Genomic DNA, 13,297 nt, shown 5'->3' on the forward strand with positions numbered 1-13,297 from the left:
TGAAAACTGATGTCACAAACTAACACCTTTCCTCTAACTCCCCCAAAATAAGATGACTCACAAACCAGTAAGAATTTGATCTGGTTTCCATGTCAAATCAAAAGGCCGCTGGCAGCTGAGTCGTCTCTGAGAGGCTGACTGCTAAAAAGAAAACTAGCAAGGTGAGGGCCAATGTATACTTTTGCATTGAAATGATGCTGTTTGTATACAGGTTTGGCATATAGCTGTGTGCTAAACAGTAGCCAGTGCTGTAGCCAGACTTGCACCTCCTAAGTAATCTAACTACAGGCTGTGGAGACTAGACTGTGATTTGTCCTCTTAGTAGCTTGTGCTCTCCATGTTTCTCAGTGGCCCAGACAAGCCAATCCTAAGTCACTGATTCCAAAGATGACATTACTATACATCTGCTCCCCATTGTTTTTTTTTCTGTCAAATCCAAAAGAAAGTTAGAAGAGAAAACAAATTACTGGTTGTTTTGGTCTTCATAGGATTTGCTGACAAGAAACATATAGAACAACGACAGCTTTATCTTTAAAATGTCATACAATCTTAGTGACTGTATAAAAAACAGTATGTCTGTCTTGCTTTCTCTCTTTGCCTTGCCATTTATTCCATCTTTGCTCATACCAGGGATTTTTATCAGATGATAAGCGATGCCACTGGTTCAAGCTCGTCAGCGATGCTGTGTCTCTTCTCCTCCTTCTCTCCTCTACTCATAAAAGAGGAAGTCAAGGAACATCTTTAAATGCCTCTTTCTCTCTCTCTGCTGCTGTCCCTCTCCCCCTTTCCCCTCGATTATAGGGAGGGAGAACATCTTCAAATCAGACTCCCCCTATTTCATTCTTTCCTCTTCCTGACAGAATGAAAAGGCTTATCTCCTTATCCCTTCATTTCAACACTTTCTCATCCTCCCCAGCCACCCCTCCCCCCATCCTTCCATCTCTCCTCTACTGTCGAATGGACATGTGAGAAAAGAACAGTTGGCTAATACATGTTGGCATTTTACCGACCATGTTTCTAGATCCTCCCTCGCTCCCTTCCTCTCTGTTTATCTCCTCATCATACCATTTCTCTCTTTTATTGTCAAGTGAGGGTAATAGAGTGAAAGAAGCATTTCACCTGGAGCAATGCAGTGGTACTCAGGCTGAACCCGATGTGACAAAAAAACTTTAAGCCGTGTCCCACATAGAAGCTTGTGATTCATCGTCAGCTGTGTGTGTGTTTGTGTGCTGGTGCGTGCGTGCGCATGTGTGTGTGTGTGTGTGTGTTTGTGCCTGTGTGTGTGTGTGTGTGTGTGCGTGCGTGTGCATGTGTGTGTGTGCCTGTGTGTGTGTGCGTGTGTGTGTGTGTGTGTGTGTTGGTCTCTCACCAGCAGGGAGTAGTAGACTTTGAATCCCGGCTTTGCAACAAAGTAATCATCAGACTTGAAGGTGACTCTGAGCATGTTGCTTTTGGAGTTGAGGCGAGGTGGAGCTTTCTGCCCACACCAGCGACCCCAAATTACAGTGCTTGTCTCTGATTGGTCCTCCACTTCAACAAAGTCATACCTGGAGTGGAAAAAAGACAATATAAATACTAAGATATGAAAAGAAGAAGTAATGAAAGTAGAGTAAAAGTAAAAAAATCATAAAAAAAGTGATTTGGCCTTCAGACATGAAGTCAGACTGAAGTCCAGACATTGTCCTAAAATTTTCCAGAGGGGCTGTGTATGGGAACGCAAAGACATTTTCCCAACTTTTCTTGCCAGCCTCTTGGAAAATGTCTGAGTGAGTCCGAGAATTAAGCAGGAAAAAGGGTTGATGACGAAACTGGAAGAATACAAATATCTTACAATGACAAAGATGTGTCATCAATGGATTTCCACAGCAGAAATTATATGATAAGTCCTATGACATCACCTCTCACCTGAATGTTCAGGACATTTTCTTGGTGTTGTAAAAGTGTCTTACCCGGATAATCTCCTTTCCCAGACATTTTCTGTTCATTTCTGAAAATGGCTTTAGAGTTTTTGTACAATTTATTATGCAAAAGCATGAGTAACTAGCAATCAACGGTCTGCTCAGTTAGTACAACTATTAAAGACACACAAGGAAATACAAACAACTTAGTTCATTTGCCATAGAAGATGGCACAGCTCCTTTCTACTCTCTCCTCCCCCTCCTTCCCCCACGCTGCTCCCCCTTGTCTTTTCAGAAAAGTGCTTACAAAGACAGCAGAGTTGCATATGGGGATTAAAAAGTCTATTTTCTCACCCCTCCCACCCTCCACCCCACCTTCAAGGACAAACTTCTTCTACTTCTTTGCCAAGAAAGCAAACTTCAACTATCCATCTCTTACAGTGAATCCACCCCCCTGCACCTTTGCAGATTATTTTCTCACACATACTTTGAATTCATTTTCAAATTGTTTTCATATATTGTAATGCTCAACTGGAGAGTTTACTCACTAAACTTTTCATCTCCTCTTTGTCACTCCAAATCGAACACTCCATCATGTATTCTCTCACTCACTGTTACTTTCATCTGACTTCATCTGCTTCCTCCTATTCTTCAGCTCTTCCTTTTGGCTTTTTTTGTTTTATGTCTCCTGTTATGATTCTGTCTTCTGAACTCCACCACTCTGTTTTCTTTCTGCCTGCTTATCTGTGTCTCTGCATCTCATGTTTTACCTGCAGACTCCGTTCTCAGCCTCCTCCAGGCCGAAGTGTCCGTCAAACTCCAGGTGAATGCGGCTCCCTGGCGGTGACAGCAGTTTCCATGACAACAGCAGGTTGCGGGGATAAGCATTAGGGTAGCGTGGGCTGTGGATGGCTCCACCCACTGGTGTTACTGTGATGTTTTCCTCTTTGCGGTACAAGTCTGTGGTGAGGCGATTGCTGTCTGTTAGTGGTTACAACTAATCAGTTAGTTAGTCCAGTTATAAATAAAACAAGCAAAGCAGCTTGTTCACACACACATGCACACAAAATGTAAATCTACACGCAACAACACCGTGGGCCCTATCTTACATATAGTCAAAGCAATGGCGAGCACGATGCAAGTGCCCCAATCTGAGTGCCCATGGTCGGGTTGGTTTTAAACTGAGGTGTGGTCAGGGGCGTTGTTGGCCCATTGAAAAGCAATTGTGCCTTTGATCAACAAAAAACAGGTCTTAAGGTACAAGATCTTTACACCCTGATTTTTACACACAGAGACTGTCAGCTCATCTATGAAGCCTGACAGATCAGACATTATCCACCGAGGCGAGGAATGGGATTTGGCAGTCAATCGCATGTTAAGCCCTAAACACACACATAATTAATTTAGAGACAAACTATAACCCTTTCAAACCATGTGCACGTTCACTATTAAACTATAAAAAGCTTTAAATACAGTTGCAGCATCTGCTTTAGACCATGTGCTTAGGTTGTTAAAATAGAGCCCATTGACTTTAATGCATTTTGGCACAAAAACAATACAAATGTAAATGTGGCATTTCTGTCTAATGACGTCAGCAAAGACTGACCTCAGATACAACAATTAAAAAGCCTTTAGCTTTTGAAAAGTTCTCACAAATAATTAAAGATGAAGATGAAACCACTGTCATATCTGTCTCTTCAATGGCCAGCTGCCAAGTAGCTATGCTATATACGAGCAAAGGTAACAAAGTTCAATTTCAGTCTTAGTTTTAAGCTTTTACACTGCTATGTTTCTGTGGATTCACAAAAACCAAATATGGCATGGTAATTAGTGAGTGCTAGTGCTGGTAGCAGGATTTTTTTTTTTTTTTTTTTTACAGAGCCAGAGATTCTGTTTACCACTGTTTCCAGTTTTTATGCAAAGCTTAGTGCCTGCTGGCTGCAGCTTAAAATGTAATAGATAAACAGTGGCACGAATCTTCTCATCTATCTCTTGGCAACACAGTGAATAAGGTTATTTTATAAAATGTCTGATTATTTTTGTCTTAACCTGACTGATAATGGATTTTGAGGCAGGTACTTTGGGACAGATATTTTTGGATGAAAAAACCCCAAAGACATTTTTATATCAATACATAACTTAAACAAACATTCTTTTATATATCCTTTAGATTTGTTATTTTGTTTTTTGTGACCATGATACAAATTAAGTGGAACATTTCAAATTGTACATTTAAATACATGTTGGTGCTTTCTATTGGGCAAACTGAATAATTGGAACACTATCTTTAAATGACCTCAAACCCAATGTGATGTTTCTATACTGCTCTTATTTGTCATTATCTGCTGTGTGCATCGATACAGATTAATCAGAAGTAAAATTATATCGGCCAATGCATCAGTCTTGCTGATTTATTGGTATTTCCCCAGAGTCATTACTTTTGTGGTGTGCACTGTTTGCAATTGTGAGAAGAAAACACTGGAAGTACAGGGTAACTGAGAAGAGTCATATTCATATGGGTCAACTGTAATGACTCTATAAAAAGGGATATCCAGATTTAAAGACAGCTTTGTTGTGGATCTCTTCAAAATCTGTGGATATGTTCATGTTTCTGCCCTTTTTAATATATCCATTAGATTGTGATATTCCTGTACAAGCGGAATATTTGGCCTTACAGTGGTACAGCGAAAAGGTCAAGTGGTCAACGAAAATATTCCGATTCGTTCTCTGAAGGTCATGAACGAGGGCAGCACAAAGGGAAAAGGAGGCCATCTACTAATAGGTAGGTCAAGAGGAAATTTTGACTGAACATCAGAAACATTTTAGAATCACTCTCTGGTGACCAAGAGTCACACCTAGTTTTATAGCAGCTATTCAGAACAATAGTTGCCCTTTAAGTGACATGACCACTGTCAGTCTGGGTTACAACCTGTTGTTGACGTCTTTTGGCTATCATGGGTTTGGGTTTTTACTTTTATGGCTATACTGACTGGTTTTCTAAACTGTATTGGTAATTTCCAAAGTAATAGCTAATCAGTACCAATAATCAACTAATTAACTCACTCATAAATCCAATTTTAATATTGCACAACAAATCATTGAAGAACGTTTTCTTACACACATGCACAAACACATACTTCCCTAACCCCTCAGTCTACACTCACTGTTCTTCTCCTTGCACACGTTACATGCCATCTACACTTATTTCTATGCTCCCTTGCTCATGTCAGGATGAGGTAGCCTAGAGATTCTCAGATGGCTCCTGAGGGAAATTACAGGCTGTAGGTAAAGAGGATGCATTTTGCAGGAAACAATGGAAAACACACTCTTTGATCTGTTTGATACAGCAAAGAAGTTTGTACCAGCCCAAAGTGTTTGGAGGAAACAAGCCAGAGCCTTTTTTGATTGTGTTTCCTCTTCTTTGCCCTTTTCCAGCAGTTTTGTATTTTTCCCAGCAGTGCAACTGCAGAAGACTGTATCGAGTCTCACGCCTCAAGGGCCAGTTTGAAAGGAAGAGGTGGTCAGTTGGCGCTCGCAATGACCAATCTGTCAAGCCTAGCCACAGCTTAACCCTAACCTTAACCCCTAACCCAACTCTAACCCGTACCTGAAGAGTCTTAACCATCAAAGAGGCTGTGAGGACTGCCTAAAAATGACCAAAGACCATAAAAAACCATAGAAAGACACACACACACACACACACACACACACACACACACACACACACACACACACTGTAAGGTCAGGCTGTGTGCTGAAGTAGGCTGACTGGGCAATATTTTCTGACGGGTTAGTGTTTTTTTGCGAGAGAGCTGAATGCATAATCAAGGTAACACAGCCTGCACCCAAGGGAGATGATGATGAAGCTTTGGCCTTCTCCTCCACTCCTTCACTGCAAACTTCCCTTAATTCCTCCTGCTATCTCATCCCATCTCTCCCTCTCTTCAGATTCCTCCTCTCTGCCTCAGTCAGTAATTCTGTCTCATCGGTCATTCAGCGCTCTTTGGCAGCCTCACCTCCTGCTAATTTTGGCCTCAGCAATTAACACTGTAGCTCAGAGTGTGCGTGCATGAGTGTGTACTTTCGGATATGACCATTTATGCTTGTGTGAATAAATGTGCGTGTGCATCTGTGAGTGTGTGTGGGTGGGTGTTTGTGTGTGTAACGGGGCGCAGTTTGTAATGGGATTCTTCCACTCTGCTGATCAGAAGCCTGACTGTGTAGGTCCATTCAGTCATAAAAGTGCTTATGTGTCAGGAACTCTCACCCACTGAGGTGCCTGGGGAACAGTGCTCTGAGAGAGTGCGTGCGAGCGAGCGTGCGTGCGCGCGTGTATATCATCATTTCTTCATATTTTTAATTAATTTGGTTGTGTTCTCTTTGAACTCTGTTGGGCTTCTCCACAATAATGCAGCCTGTTTCTGTAGAATTTACTGAGTGAGCTAATCAGCTTCTACCCACTGAAAGGTCACGCAATATCATTGTGTTTGGGAAATGTGTGGGATATTTACAAGTTTACTGTAGTTGTGGTAGAAAACTCTATCATAAGTAAAGAGCAGGAAGCCTAGAGATTTACTGATGGTTTTTGACCAACAACCTGGATTCTGACTCATCGTTTCAGCATTCAACCTGCTCAAGTGTGATTAAGATAATAAAATATATCCAGCTTTTTACTGAACTGATGCTCTTCAGCTGACCCTGACCTCTGAACTGCCTTTCCCCGACTTATTTCCTAATATTCATCAGTTTAGTGTTTCTTGTCTCTGTTGCAGGGTTTATACAAAAATACCACTTCTGATTCAGAATTAGTGCAAACCTACACTGGGCCCAGTTACCTTGTACTGTGCTGGAGTATCTTGCTGTAGTGTTCTCCTTCCCCACTTCCCCGCTGGCCTTAAAACCAACACTAATGAACTTATTAGGACCTGTCTATGACTTTGTGTTTGTTTGACTCCAGTCCAACATTTTGTTCTCAAGCAGTTCCCCTGCCACACACAACACGAGTCACACACAGCTAGGACTTTGGGTTAAAGTGGATCGTAATTTCAACACCAACTTACTAAATACATCTGATTGTTAGTTTATGTTTGAAGAGCGACAAACATGAGCAGACACAGGAGTGAAGATTGATGCTTAACTCTGCGTGTCCATAAAGAAAAACAGCAGGTTTTTGTAAAGATTAATTCTATGTGTGAGTAATTGCAAAGGAGCACAGGATCTTGTTGACAGTGTTGATAAAGGAAATATCATAATCATTCCACTTTAAGGCTTAGGTGCAGCTCACAAGCTCCCAACTGAAGGAGTCTCAAATCAATGTGGAGATCATTAAAATAACTAAATAATGGAGCTGGGTCGCTGGTTGCTGGGGTCGGTCTGCCTACTGCAACAGCCAGATTCTGTTTGTTTGTGCTGTTGTTACATTTGTTGCATGAAATGAGTTAATCAGCAGACGGAGATATTAGCAGAATGAATTATCCAGTGATTTTACCAAATGAGGGACCAGCTCATCTATCCAGCTGGAAAAGAGACCAAACCCAACATCTTTCATTTGTCTGCTCTGGCAAAATTGTTATTGCTAAATCTTTTCAAAAAGCTGTAGATCTGGTTGTTGATTGGCCAAACCTACAGTATGTTAGCCCGTCATTTTCCAGTGAGGGAACATGATGATCAGTATGGTGAATGTTATGATATAAGCTCAAGTTAATTTTCATTTATGCAGTAAAAAGACACAAAATGAAAACACTAAAAATTAGTTTTAGTGGCAACACCTTTTCTGAAGAAATGGTTTACATGGTGCACATCAATATCTGTCCATTCTGCTCCTTTTGGTTAGTTTATCTGTGTGTGTTTGTGTGTATGCACATTTGAGTATAGTGGAACGTGCATATGTTGTCACATGAATTAGCATTAATGTGCACATCCAAGAACACGAGCAAGTGTTTCCGAGAAAAGAGTGTGTGAGAGACAGAAAGCATTACGAGGAAGCAGGACTTGGAAATGAGAAAATATGCAAATATGCTGAAGTACCACCCGGCTCTTTTGGATACTGCTGCTCACTCACACCATTGACCTTCCTATAAATCATGCAGTGATGTCAGTGACTCCATTGCAAATTCATGCAAATGGGTCAATGATTAGAAAATGGGCTCTCTGTTAAAGATCCAGTCCAGAGAATTGACAGCTCTGGAAATTGGCAGCTACATTTCATCAGCTTGATTTGCAAATGCATGTAAGGCTACGGCTTCAGGTAAAGGGTTGAAATGGAATCAGGGCAAAGCAGGATCCTCATAAACCCAACACATACGTTGTGGGCACAGTGGGATATGCAGTGCAGTCCATAAATGCTTAGACACATTTTTGTTTATCCAGCTCTAGACTGCAGCACTCAAGAGTTGGAAAGAAACAGTAACTATGCTGCTTTTTAGCTTGAATGGCTCTTTAATGAAGACTTGTTATATATGTCATACTGTTTTTAAGACTAACGCTGAATATTATCTGTAACAAACAGACAAATTAACCAGTTTTTAAAAAACCTAAATAGTGTGAAGTACCTGATTGGCAGTGTCAGTCATACTTCATTCAAAAAGCTACTCATACTCAAAGCTGCCTTGGAGACTAAATGAGAAAAGAAAACATGTGTTTATCTAATGTTAATGTAAGTTACTTCAACTTTGCAGTCTAATAGTCCTTCAACATGAAATTCTCAAAGTCAAACTCAAAATGCTGGAGTTTGTGAGAGCCACTGTCCAAATCATTTCACAGCAGCTCGGCTGCTATTAGTGTTCTTATTAGTGGGCAAATTATTTCCATTAAATTGTCTCCAAATATGTAACCAAATAAAGTTTAATTTGTCTCTTTCACTGGCCCAGTCTCTTTTTACTTTTTCACACAAAATATTTTTTACGCAAAAAATACAATGAATTGTGTGTAAGGATTGATCTCATTTGTATCCTTTACTTTGGGAAATTATGAATTGTTGATTGGTTGTCATAAATCAATTGGTTGTCATAAATTGTTAAATTGTTTGTGGCTAAATTGTGTGTTTTTAAGATGTTTCAATACACTGCTGCAACTAAATCTATATCTATGTGAGTTTTGGTTTTGGTTTGGTTGCATTCATTTAACATTATTTTTTTTACCATCTGCAGCAGCACAAGATTTCAGGTCTTCATCACATTTACAAAATTATTAGTGTTCATTTATTATTATACAGTCAGACAACACTAACATCTTCCAAACTTGGCAGAGAACTAACGTGCAACCTCAGGTAATAGGATGATGTCAGTAGTGCTGATAATACCACACTCTGACTCACACCTAGAGTTTTAAATACACACACACTTAATACACAATGGTACACGTAATGTTGCAATGTCTGACACTGGCAATTAGGCTTTGAGACTAATGATGCGACACTTAAATAACTGTCACAAAGAAGCTGCTCGTCTCGGTTATGTGCGACATGTGTGTGTGTTAGACAGTCTATCAAAGTGTGTTTGCCAATGTGCTGGGTTCCGTTTTGAGTGTGTATTTGCATGGATGCGTGTCTGCCAGGATGTATGTGGGTAAATTCTCACTAATTAAACTTGGCTCTCCCACCTTCAGTGCCAGGGTGTGATGTTCTCCATGGCTCTGAGATCTATTTCTGATCCGAGTGCCAATCACACTTAAATCACCCAGCAACCGGTTTGCATCAGAGACACGAAACGCATGAGTTTAGAAAGTACTGAAGTTGCAGCAAAAGAAACAAGTGACGATGAGGGCGAGATATTAAACTTTATAATTTTCTCTTGATTAAATTGATTTTGGTGATGTCACATGTGTGCAAGCACTTGCCTAAATCAACACTTTTTATTCCAAGTCACTTTCTGTTCAAACCCAACCCTGTTTTTCTTGAGTGACAGTTTGCATATGATACATTCTCCCTCAGAGACACACTCCCACAGGACATTACCGATGACAAGGCAATCCCATTTCCCCATCTGACAACCCCTGTCTGACATCCCCTGTATGACTTTCATCTTTTCAAAATGAATTCTCATATGCCCCTACACCAGCTAACAGGCCACACATAACACATTCACTCTCAGCTGAGAAAAACTCCCCAGAGGAAAGTGATGCTGCTGTTCTTGTTCTTGGTGGCATTCTCAGTTTCTATGTAGAAGTAGGTAGGTGCTTTAAACAAAGGGATTCAACATTTTGGGATGTTCATTTGTTTCCAGTTAAATGACTGTATGTGAGAACGCAAATGTCCGGGTCATTTGCTCCACACATTTTCTGTGACTTATCCTACAAGCAAGTAAAATGTCTAAATGAGCCCATGTGTGAATAAGTGTCCGGAAAATTCAGTAGGCAAGGACAGAAAAGATATGCCATACTCATAGAAGACGCAGATAAAGATGTCAACTTGGGGAGACAACGAAATTCAAGAACTTTTCACAATAACAATCAACAGCTAAAACATGCGATTTCCACAGTGAAAATTATACGTCTTGCCTCCTGCATGCTTTACCCAGGCCCGAACAACAATTGCTAAGCTAACCCGCTGCTTGCTATAGCTTCATATTTTCTATACAAACACAATGTGGTATTCATCTAACTCTCCAACTTTCCAGGATCATTCTTTTAATATGTAGCAGGAAGATTCAATAGCAGGAAGAGAGAGTAAAGAAACCAGTTAAGATTCTGATTGCATAGACTGATGTCTGAAAACATCTGACGTGTCAAGGAAAAGCCCACTTAGTAAAACTGTTCATGATACATTGTCATTTGTATGCAGCCGTGGATAGCTTGCATCAGATTCATATACTGCGAGACAGTTAATGGCTAAACTACGGTAATCTGGTGAATGTGGGTTGACTTTAAATGGCAGTTTTATAAATATAAATAGGCTTTGAATGAATGTGGCAGTAGCTCTACCAATAATCTACACACATATTTGACCTAAAAAACAGACAGCAGGTTGTAAAACCATTTTCCTCTGCCATTATAATCATCATCAGTATTACTTTGACTATAATTATTATTATTACAGACCGATTTGCTGTCATTCCCAGTTATCTGCTGACTTGTTTATTCATCTGTCTTTGACAACACATCGTTAAAAGCTGCCCATTAGCTGCGAAAGACTGCGAGAGCATGTTTGTGTTTGTGCGTTGCTTATGTCTCACAGTGGGTTTATGTGTGCACATCTGTAAGCCTCTACTGTATATATGGATCTGTGTTTGTGTGCATCTGTATATGTGTGTGTGGCTGTGTGTTGGTTGTTGATGCGGGAAGCTGTACTAACACCCTTAGAGTATTTCCACCCATGAGAAATAACCAAAGCCTTTTCCATCTGGCTAAATGTTAGCTCAAGGTCTGTGTGCATGTCTATGTGCTGTCTGCACGCGTGTGCGCGTGTGTCGCTGTGCTGCGTATCAAAGCCTGTGCTGGCTCCACTGTTTTGCCACTCTCTCATGACAAATCATCTTTAAATATGCTCCCTCGTTCCCCAGTCACGCTCAAACAACCATAGATGCATGAAATAGACACACACACACACACACACGCACACACCCTGGGGATGAACACTGCATGCCGAGGGGTGTCAGCTTTGGTCAGCATCGGCTCTCACCCCGCATCTCTCCTCCCTTCGTCTTCACTCCATCCTGCACCATCTTCTCTACCTCTGATTCCCTCTTTTTCTGATCATCACAGAAAGCTCTAGTTTATACTTTTCCGTTCACATTAATTAACACCTGTTATATATTTAGATCTTAAATTATAAGAAACAAATGCAAACCAATGATAAAAAACACAGTAATTCACAATTGTCTCTCTCCCTCTCTCTGATTAAATTTTACTTTTTCTGTCACATTTTGTTGCAGGCCCACCTTTGCTACTAAAACCAATTGAGTTCTATCATTTTCTTTTATATACGCACAGAGACTGCATGTTATTTTGCAGTTTCTGTGTCAAAGTGTGGGGAATTGGGATGCTGGAGCGAAGCGTTGGCATGGAGATGAAGGCCGAATATAGAAAGGACTGAGAGACAGGAGGGACCTTTCAGAAATTCTCCAGTCTAACTAACAAAATGATGATCAAGAAGGAAAGTGCATGTTTTAAAGAAAGGGCGCGGGGGAGTGTCCAGTGCATTACACAGGCCACATAGGCATTCATCTGAGAGTTGCATATGTGCCGAGGCAGCTGGGTTGAACATATTCATGAATTATAGAGAACAGCAGGCCCATAACTGTATATATAATTATAGGAAAGGACATACTACATGCATTATGTCCCTTCAGTTGGACACAACCTAGCTGCTGCATTAGCATGATGGCCAAAGTGCTGCGGTCAAAGTGTCATGGGAAAACATCAATATGAATGTCCAATTTAAATTTCTATAATTTTTTGAAAATGTTCTAAATGCATAAAACAACAAGAAAAATACTCAGTAGATCAAACTTAAACTAAAATGAAGTCATTTTAGCTTGAATCTATCTATATATATAGATATATATATAGATTTTATCTTTGGCATTTGTTTTGATATTTTTCATTATTTGATTAAACTCTGTTTATTAGAAAAGGGAAATGCATCTTATTTTTAGTTGTGTTTATATTCCCCTGTTATAGTAGCCCTTTAGTAAGATTATATTTTCATATTATAAATTTCATAATATCACTTTACCCACATTTCAATAATAGAAGAAACAAAGGCAGATAACCAGCTGAGAAGCAGATGCTTGGATGTATCATAAGAGCTGGATGTGGCATTTATCCCAGTGGCCACTCAAAAGATTACTGCTTAAATAATCCCCTGCAGCCCAAAAAGTATTTTCCCCTCCACCATAAAAGAGATGACAGGACACCCCCAACTGCAAACAAGGTCGGTACACTTCCTCTTAGGATTTTTAAATACAAGGGGTTATTAAATTTGTAAAGCTTTCTCAGAACATAGACATTTTATTTTCCTAACATCTGAAAATAATGTCTCTGGGCAGATCAGAACTGTGTGGGTGGGGCCAGAAGAGGAGGCACTTATGCACATGAGCGGTTTTGCCGTGCAACATGGGAGAAAAACCAGAATCACATTTTTTCTCCATTCTGTGATTTAAATTGTACAAAATAGTTGTGTTGACTTTACCTAAGTACACGTTATTAGAAGATATATTAGTCTGGTAGATTGCCATCACCATAAAACATGCACAGCGCTATTGAGTGTTGAAAATTACAATTGCTAATGCTACATGCTATGTATGCTCTTTTAAAAAACCTTGTCCACAACACAGGGTTACGACAACTCTGTATCACATGTTTAGCAGCTTGTCTTATATATAAATATATTTATCTATATCTTACATCTATCCTCTTTCTATCATCGACTGCAACTGTGTAATAGATGAACCTATGTAATA

At 40.0% G+C, this 13,297-nt stretch overlaps 1 protein-coding gene across 7 annotated transcripts in view; it reads right to left on the reverse strand.

Annotated features, from left to right (window-relative positions):
- pdgfd (platelet derived growth factor d) overlaps nucleotides 1-13,297 on the reverse strand; it is a 51,646-nt gene that overhangs the window by 21,530 nt on the left and 16,819 nt on the right. For 4 of the 7 annotated variants that reach the window (XR_011244539.1, XM_020094846.2, XM_020094847.2 and 1 more), the window contains 2 exons: nucleotides 2,669-2,879; nucleotides 1,370-1,547 (listed from right to left, as the gene is read on the reverse strand). Coding sequence is in view for 5 of the 7 variants with exons in the window: in XM_020094846.2 (XP_019950405.1) it covers nucleotides 1,370-1,547; nucleotides 2,669-2,879 (389 nt within the window). In the remaining 2 variants the exon portion in view is untranslated. The remainder of the gene's footprint in view (nucleotides 1-1,369; nucleotides 1,548-2,668; nucleotides 2,880-13,297) is intronic. The other 3 variants (XR_011244540.1, XM_020094848.2, XM_020094849.2) reach the window with 1 other exon arrangement.

The sequence above is a fragment of the Paralichthys olivaceus genome, chromosome 11 (genome assembly GCF_024713975.1).
Source record: "Paralichthys olivaceus isolate ysfri-2021 chromosome 11, ASM2471397v2, whole genome shotgun sequence".
NCBI lineage: Eukaryota > Metazoa > Chordata > Actinopteri > Pleuronectiformes > Paralichthyidae > Paralichthys > Paralichthys olivaceus.